Source organism: Apteryx rowi, unplaced genomic scaffold, assembly GCF_003343035.1.
Source record: "Apteryx rowi isolate R43461 unplaced genomic scaffold, aptRow1 scaffold_490, whole genome shotgun sequence".
Taxonomy (NCBI): domain Eukaryota; kingdom Metazoa; phylum Chordata; class Aves; order Apterygiformes; family Apterygidae; genus Apteryx; species Apteryx rowi.
The window spans coordinates 321,837-330,713 of NW_020450750.1; the positions used below are offsets into that span (position 1 = coordinate 321,837).

The window sequence follows — 8,877 nt, forward strand, 5'->3', positions numbered from 1 at the left end:
CGCTAGTACTGAATTCTGAGGCGGTATGCAGGTACGTGTTAGTTTTGTTTTTCTGTGTGTACTGGCTCAGCAGGGGATACCACATCTATCCCAAAGGATGTAAGAACCACTATACTGGGTCAGCTCAAGGATTGATCTAGCTTAGTGTCCTGCCTCCAATGATGGCCAAAAGCGCTGTCCATACACACAGAACAAGCACATGGTGGTACTTTCCCAGGGTCCTCTTCCAGCCCTCTACAGGTCAGAAACTTCGACCGAAGCTGATTTTTAAATCTTTAATAGTGCTGAGGGATGTCTCTTTCATGAATCTGTCAAACTGCCCTTTGGCCCCATTGGAAGTAGCTGATACCTGCATAAACTGTGGAACCTGTTGCCACAGGATATTGCTATATTGTGTGAAAAAAGACCTGTTTTGACCTGCCCCTAGCTGACTTCAGTTACCGCCCTGTACTCATTGTAGCCTTGTGATATGTGCTAACTTGTTACATCAAATTGAGAAACAGCCTTGAAACATCCTGGACTGTGATGTGTGCTAATTGGTTACATCAAAGTAAGAAACAGCCTTGGAAACATCTGTGGGAACATCCTACATCCTGTGGTGGGGGCATGTACCCTGCCTGAGATAAGGGAGTTGAGATAGCAAAGCGGCAATGTTAGTTTAGRTAGCCTAATATGGTGATGGCRATGTCACACAACTGTGAAATATAGCACGACTTCGAAAGTTGTAAAATATATGCGTGACCTGAGGGTCACCACTCACAATGCAGAGGGCTGAAGAAGACCCCCTAGCAACAGCCGGCGCAACCGCAGAAGTTACAGGAAGTGCCACATATACCTGGAGCTGGAATTGCATATAAGGAGACTGTGAGGGGGGGATTGCGCGCGCCGTTGGTGGAGCAGGAGATTCCCCCGGCCGCCCAGCGCTGTTTTGCTTACTTGTAACTTGCTCAATTATTCCATTAAAGTAGATTTTATGCAAACCAATTGGTCGTGTTTGCCTGTAACAGCCTGAAGCTGTTACTGCTTCTGCCCCTCTTCTGCAACCCATGCCTAACTTTACAGGCTGCAAGCACAGCTGCCCCTTCCTGTGCTGGGGCTAGCAGGCAAACTGCACCGTAACTGCAGCTATTGGGGAATATACTTCTGTATAAGGATGCTTGTCTTCAGTATCTTTCCCGTGCCTGAACTCAGCCTGGTCTCAGAGCAGACAGTGCTGAGGCCCGAGGGGCTGGAGCGGCGGTTTTCTCTCGGGCAGGTGCTGCTCTGGAGCCACCTTCTCCCGGCCCTGTGGCCGTCGGGGCGGGGGCCTCTGCCGCCCTGGGGCGCTGGCTGTAATCGCTATTTTACTGGGGAAAGGTGGTCGGGGAAAAAAAAAAGCCTTTATCAGACCAGACGGAAAAAAGCAGCGCCACTTCCGCGCACCCGCCCCTTCCTCTCTGCCGCCGCCAGCTTCCCCGCAGCGGGGGCCCGTCCTCGGCAGGACCGGCGCCACCCGCGCGGCGGCGCTCTAGGCRCGCGGCGGCGTCGCTGGTGGCAGCAGAAGGGGCGGGGGGAGCCGCTTCCGCTTCCTGTGCCCTTGCTGCTGGCGGGAGGTGACGGGACCAAGAGCCGAGATGTGGCGAAACCTGCTGGTGCGGGGGGAGAGCGGCGTGTGTGTGTGTGTGTGTGTGTGTGTGTGTGTGTGTGTGTGTGTCGGGGGCCGCTCCCCGGGGAGGGCCGGGAAGCGGGGCCTTGGGGGAGGGGAAGGGGCAGCCCCCGGTCCCCGCCCCGTCGGCGGGGCGCGGGCCTCGGCTGCCCGGTCGCCTTCCCGCTGGCTGCGCCTGGTGCTGGATGCTGTTGAATGAACTGCCGGGGGGGGGGAGGGGAACGGGACGTTTCAGTTCTTGGCCCAGTTGCTGCACTTAGTGATGGGTTTTAAGTGCGTGGAGTGACGGGGGGTTTCTCCCTGTGTCAAGGCTATTGCTATAACATGTATTTGCTTTATGTTCCTGAGTTTAAAGAGAGAGTTTTTATAGTGCGTTTATTTGTGGGGGGCAGAAGTAGGGGAAGATAATGTCTTGTTCCATTACTTGCAACCTTCTCAGGTGTACATTTTGTTTGCAATAATTTTGGAGGAAAAAAATTCCTTGAATGAGAATCTTGGGAGCTTAGAGATAGAGTTGATTCTTAATTTTGAGACTGGACGTGTTAATAAAGGCAGACTTTTTAGCTATTGGAAGAATTATACAGTAGGAACTACGTGTTTTTGGTGGCCTGTCCTGTGATAAAGAGTACCTATGTGATCTGACTACAGAAACAGTCTAGCTTAGAACACAGCAGAATGTCTAAAAATTTTTTTTTTTTTAGCTCTGTTAGGGTTATGCTGCAGATTCATAAATCTGTTGTTTCATATTGAAAGGAAATTTTTTTTTTCTTATTAGGTAACCAGCTAATCAGCCTCTTATGTATGTTGGAAGATTGATTTGTGACTTTTTTTAAAAGAATCTCCCTTCTTTCTTTGCTGTCTTTTTCCATCTTGATTTTAAAAGAAAATATTTCTTTTTCAGTGTGGCTATATCTGAAAAAATTTACTGTTTTTGAAACACTGTTTATCTTTTGTTTTAGGCTCTTCACCAGGTTTYCCGGAGGACCATAAGCACTGCTTCACGCAGGCAAATTGAAAATAGAGTTCCTGAGAAGCAGAAGCTTTTTCAGGTATTGAGTGAACACTGATAATGGAATATTAGTAGAATAGCAAGGTTTGGTAGAACATAATTGCATGTTTTGTTTGTTTAAAAAAGAAAACTACTAAAAGCGCGCTTCATGTCTTTGTTGAATTCTTGAATCAGTTGTATGACTACAGTGTTTGAAATCAGCAAAGCAAATTATTTTGTACAGAAATTAATAGTATTTGAAACTGTATAACTTGACTTGCTCACTCTTTAGGGATTTTTACTCTGCGAGATGATTTAGTACCTGATTTTCTTATGAGCGGTTGGTACTGTACAAAGATATAGATAAAGTACTCGGAAAATAATCCCCCATCCCGTTTCAAAGAACAAATGGAGAAAAACAGCAAGTGAGAGGATAGAAGTACAGTGAAAAATCAAACCTGCTATCTTACAGATATATCCATAGCTGATAGATGAGCCTCATAATTCTTAATGAGGATGTAGTAGTATTGTGCAGGCATGCCTTGTTTTATTGTGCTTTGCTGTATTGCTCTTCGCAGGTATTGCTTTTTTACAAATTGAAGGTTTGTGGCAACCCTGCGTTGAGCAGGTCTATCAATGTCATTTTTCCAACAGCATGTGTTCACTTCATGCCTCTGTGTCACATTTTGTACGTCGTTTTTTAGACATAATGCTATTGCATACTTAATAGACTACAGTATAGCGTAAACATAATTTTTATATGCACTTGGAAACCAAAAAATTTGTGTGACTCGCTTTATTGCAATATTCGCTTTATGGTGGTGGTCTGGAACTGAACCCGCAATATCTCTGAGGTATGCCTGTACTTCTCAATTATAAAAATAGTAAAGATCTTAAAGGATTGGATTCATTCCTAGAAAAATAATGAGTCTTTAAAAATAATTTCTGAATCATCTCTTCCTACTTGGTGGGCTCTCTAGTGAGAACTGCTGGTTCTTCGTGTGCTAGAGCAGTGGATGTTCAAGAGCATACTCGCAACTGTGAGCCTGAGCCTGGAGCTGTACCTTCGTACTGAGGATGGAGTAGGCTGGGCTTGAGCAATGGGAAGAGGAAGAGTATGCGTTACAAGCCTTAGTTTTATAGGTTTTTGTGTCTTGTTGCTTCCCCTGAAAGAGAAGGCCAGTCGTCTTTGGATGCTACCTAAAGAGCGCAGTGTTCATTGTGAGCTAACGGGGAGAAGGATACTGGCTGTGGGTGAGATCAGAGGTCCTGTTTCTGCTGACGGAGTTCTTTAGGCATATCTCAGTCACCTGGCTGGCCACGAACTGTCTCTTCCTCCTGTTCCTTTCTTGTGTGATGGCAAGTTAAGCTGGGTCAGGATGCAGATCACCAGCACTAGGTGCAGTCTTGAATTTTTGGGCAACCTAAACTTGCTGGCAAGGGCAAAGATCATGTGGATCTGGTGTTTAAAGTGTTTAACTTCAGGTGGAGTGAAACAATTTTCTGTATGATACCAATAAACTGGTAACAGCAGAGGCCTTTCCCCTTGCTGCCACCGTTCTGTGTAGTAGGGACTGACTATGCTGGAGACTGATGGGAAGTTTCTAGGGACAGTAATTACACAGTGTGCACCTGCAGGAGCTGGCAACTGGTGTCAGAAATGTTTAAGCGTCTACCATGCACTAATTTATAGTGCTGTTACTATACTTCCATAGCAAGCGATCACCTGATGCTGGAGCAAAAACTTGAAAGACAAGGCTGAATCTCAAATGAGGTTTTCAAGATTTTCAAAATCTTTTGGGAGGAGGGAATATAATTCTGGAAAGTAATTCTTGTTCTGGGTAGCTTTAGTTATATACATTCAGTATTGCAAGAACTGCATTTAAATAGCATGTTTTTTTTCTCACTTGTTTCCATTAGGAGGATAATGGCATTCCAGTGCATCTTAAAGGTGGGGTAATGGATGCTTTGTTGTATAAAGTCACCATGGGTATTTCAGTTCTTGGTAAGGCTAATACTAAAATATTTACTATTTGGTGCAATTTCCAACATGCTAATATTAAAGTATTTACTCTTTGGTACATTTCCTCTCTAAATCAGTTATGCAGCTCCTTCAGTCTGTTCTTTAGAACATGAAAAATGCTTTTTGTAGACAGAAATAAAGGACTTTGGACATTCTGTACCTTTTTTTTTTTTTTTAATTTAGCTTTTCATCTGAAGCCTTTCTTTCCCTGGCTAATTGTACTATGCACTGTGGACTCCTTCAGAATTCATGTAATATGTTAAACAAAGCTAGAACTACTTAAATAGTTTATTCTGAAAAAGGGGTAAAATGTGATGATGGCACCTATGCATCACCAGCCTGAATCTTCTTAGTGCTAAGTGAAACTTGCATTGCTGAGGCTTCATATGCTGTGAAACTAGCAGAATATATCCAAATTTTGTGATGTTGTCTATGTTTAACCTTCATGTTGCTTGTTACGTGGGTTTGTAATCACCTCTAACGTAACTATGTTGCTGTAATGGATTTTGTTCAGTTATCTTAGGAATGAATAATCAATACTTTATGATTATCTATGTAGCTTCTGTAAACATGAATTCACCCTTTTCCCCTTTTTTCTGTTCTTTTTTTTTTTTAAGGCCTTTCTTTATATTCATGCAGTCTATAGAGAGCTATTTAAGAATTTTGTTCCCTAAAAGCCAGTAAATCACTAAAAATAGTTGAGACATGGCATAGTTGAGACATGGCTGTGGAAATATGTTGTGTCTGAATTACAGCTGCTTATTATCAATATTTCTTCAATGACAGACTGGGAAATGAATGTTGACTAGAAACAAACTGTGCTTACCATTCTGAAAATTATCTTTTCTGTCTCCTACTTCAGGAACAGCCTATGTTCTTTATGAACTGACTGTAGCATCAATGCCCAAGAAACAGAAATGATTCCAGTTCAAGATGCCTTGGTGACTAGCATCTCTTCGTCCAATTCCATGCGACTGTGGTCATGGCTTATACTTCTTATAAGCAGCTGACTTAATGTTTGGAATCACTATTTAATTGTAACCTGTTAACTGCAATTAATAAAGCAGTTTTTACATTGCTTTGTGGTGGTCTGGATTGTATCAAATGTGTTCTACATTAGAGTGCATTTTACTTTCATTAAACATTTATTGAACTGATCGACGTACAGATCTCTTAATTGTATTTACTAGCAAGAGCTTCTTTTCTTTGTATGTGGTTTATGTTAATACTTCAAAAGTGAGTGAAATGCCCTGAATCCTCGTCAGAAAGCGATACCTCGACTTTATTATAGTAATTTTATCTTCTGGCTTTAGTGGAGCAAACTGATCTTAAAATGATGATGGGAATTAGGCTAAACCTGCACTGAAATGAAGAATACTCAAATTGAGGACATAATGATTATGCTGCATTGTTGCTGACAACTTCAGTTGCTGGAAGTTGACCGTAATATGAAATAGAGGAATTTGCTTCCAGACCACCATGCAAAGGTGGTACCACTGTCCTTTGCAACTTCAGGGGCTTAGAAGTATTCTCAGTTGAACTTGGCACCTTCACCTATTGGATTTTTTCAGTGGTTTTTGTCTGGTACAGCTTAATGGAATCTCGTATTTCCTACAGGGAATGAGGACTTGCGAGTAGGCAAATATGATTAGGTAAGTGTTCATGTATTTATTTTGCTGCCCATGAAATGGACATATATATGTTTATCATCTTTAAGTGCTAGTAATCTTCCAGCATTGGTTCATGTTTCAGAAGGCCAAAGCTGGATTGTTTGTAGTCATTAGGGTAAGGAAAGCAATCAGCTCTTTAGCATGAGACATGAAAGAAGATCATAACTGGGAGAATTAGTGGGTCTTTTAGAGCAAGTATTGAAATAGAGGAGAGGCACAGTATGTGTTAATCGTAGTTGTACAAGTGCAGTGCTAGAATTCCTTTGCCAATTGAAAAGGTTTATGGTGACTCCATCAACTAGATAAATATTCTGGCAGTTGACTGCTAATTTGAGCTAGTCTGAACTAGACATTATTAAGCCAGAAAAAATGAAGATATTGAAGGCAATGCTTACTGAAATTCCAAATTCCTRCTAACCATTTTCTTCAGCTAATTTTTAATGCTCTTTTGGAAGAATTTCTCCAGAATTCTCTACTTGTAATGTGGCAGATGAGCTAAATGCTTAGAGAGAGTGCCTTCTGCCTCTACAAATTGTGGTGCTCTTCTGTGCTTTGGAAATGAGATTGTTCCATATCTGTAGGAAAGGAGCAGATCTAGCTGATAACTACACACGAGGCTAAGTGAAGTAGGTTTCAAATAATCAGAATAATTTAGGTTGGGAGGGCCCTCTGAAGGTCAACTGGTCCAACCTTCTGCTCAAAGCAGGGTCACTTCAGAAACATGTTGGGTTGCCCAGGGCCTTGACCAGGCAAGTTTGGAATAWCTCCAAGGATGGAGATTTTACAGCTTTTGTACAACCCATTCCAGTGTTTGACCATTCTTTCTGTGAAGAATATTTTTCCTTTTCTGAGTTACAGGAATACTTACAGTTGTTAGCACTTCTGTTATGACTCTAAAGAAAGCTACTATTAAATTTGAGAGGAGAGGCACACTGAGACAGCCAAGAATTTTACAAACTGAAAAGGAAAAGCAGGTATCTTTCAATCCGTCTGGTGTTTTAAGACCTCTCAGAAAACGAGACAAAAGCTGCAGGCATGGCTGAGGTTATTTAGACTATTGCTACTCCTTCATTTCCCTCTGTCAAAGACTGCTGCTCCCAAARCTCAGTCAACACTATGGTTTGTGTAAGTTCTCCAGTGTGCTCCAATGTAAATTGTGCTGGGTCACTTCAAACACTTTGGCAGCAATGTGAACTGTGGTTTATGCTAGGTGACTTGCCTTCGCAATGAAATGGTTAAGGAGCACTCGCATTGTCTGTTTCACCAGCACAGCTGTACCACAGCCCTCTGCATCTAGGCAGGCACAGCAAACAGCTGATAAAGCTAATGGTTTGACTGACCATGTCTGCAGTTCTTTTCTTTCAATGGCTAAGATGTGTTTAAAGGCTTGCTAAGACACTGAGAACCACAAATGCAACTGGAGATCAGTCAATGTGTTAATAAATAAGAATTGGTTGTGGCCCAGAATTGGCCAGGGGTACCTAGTAACAACTATAAGCTGCTATCATGTATTTAGGAACAGCCATTATTTCTGAAGTAGATAATGATGTCAGTGAAAATGCCCACTGTATAAATCTGCTTCTAGGGAACATCATCTTTAAGTTGGTGGGTAGCATGGTGGGTATCATTTGCAAACTCACTTATCATTAGCTACCCAGATGCCTCAGCTTCTTATCTTACTATTGACTATTGCAATTACTGAGGAAGAACATCTCTGACAGAGCACCAATGCTAGCTGTGCATCCCTGATCAGGTTTTATGTTTCTAAACAAAATTTGTGCCTTTGTAGCCTTCCTCCCAAGTTGCCACTTGGTGGTTCATTGTGTTCAGTTCAACTTGTTTTACTTCAGCCAGTCAAGAAAGTATTGGCTGGAGAGGCATTCAAAAGTGGTTTCAGCCTATCCCACACCATTAGATGCAAAGAAATGTTGGATCATATCCCATAAGGTACATCTTGGAAACACTATCCCCATAGCCATACACAGGATTTTCCCTGAGGTCACTAGCAATTCTACAGGTGGAATTTTTTTTTTCTAGTTTAGGGAGGTTAGAGACGTGTCAGGGTGGAATCTTGGATTTCAAATCAGTGTTTCCCTTTCTTTACTGTAATCTACAACAACAAAACAGTTGTCCCCTTTATCTCCTTGTTAGTCTGGTGCTGACTGTGCAGTCATGACAAATTAAAAATAGAGCTTCTAAAAAAAAAAAAAAAAAAGTGCTTTTGTTTGTCCTCTCAAAGGAACAATGAGTTTTCCAAAATATGAAAATGAGCAAAAAATGCTAGCTTCTCACTGCAGTACTATTTTAAGCCTCTTCTGGATTAAGGTTTTTGGTTTTGTTTTTTAATTTTTCATTACCATCCTGGTGAACCAAAGTATGCCTGTTCAGCTAGTGAAACAAACTGGAAGGAAAGTGCAAGTGTACTGAAGAACTGTAGTAGAATTAAAAATCTTAAAAAAAAAAAAAAAAAAAAAAAAAGGAGAGTGGGGGAATACACTTCAACGGTATGTTCTGTGCATTGGTGGGACTAGCCAACTGCATGCCTAAAAGA

At 41.9% G+C, this 8,877-nt stretch overlaps 1 protein-coding gene across 1 annotated transcript; it reads left to right on the plus strand.

Moving 5' to 3' along the window:
- Positions 1–1,525: 1,525 nt before the first annotated feature.
- Positions 1,526–5,735, plus strand: LOC112972458 (cytochrome c oxidase subunit 7A2, mitochondrial). Its single transcript, XM_026079025.1, has 4 exons — positions 1,526–1,631; positions 2,605–2,694; positions 4,554–4,638; positions 5,519–5,735. Exons 1-4 carry the CDS (start codon positions 1,614–1,616, stop codon positions 5,575–5,577), a joined length of 252 nt encoding a protein of 83 aa, XP_025934810.1. The 5' UTR covers positions 1,526–1,613; the 3' UTR covers positions 5,578–5,735.
- The last annotated feature ends 3,142 nt before the right edge of the window (positions 5,736–8,877 follow it).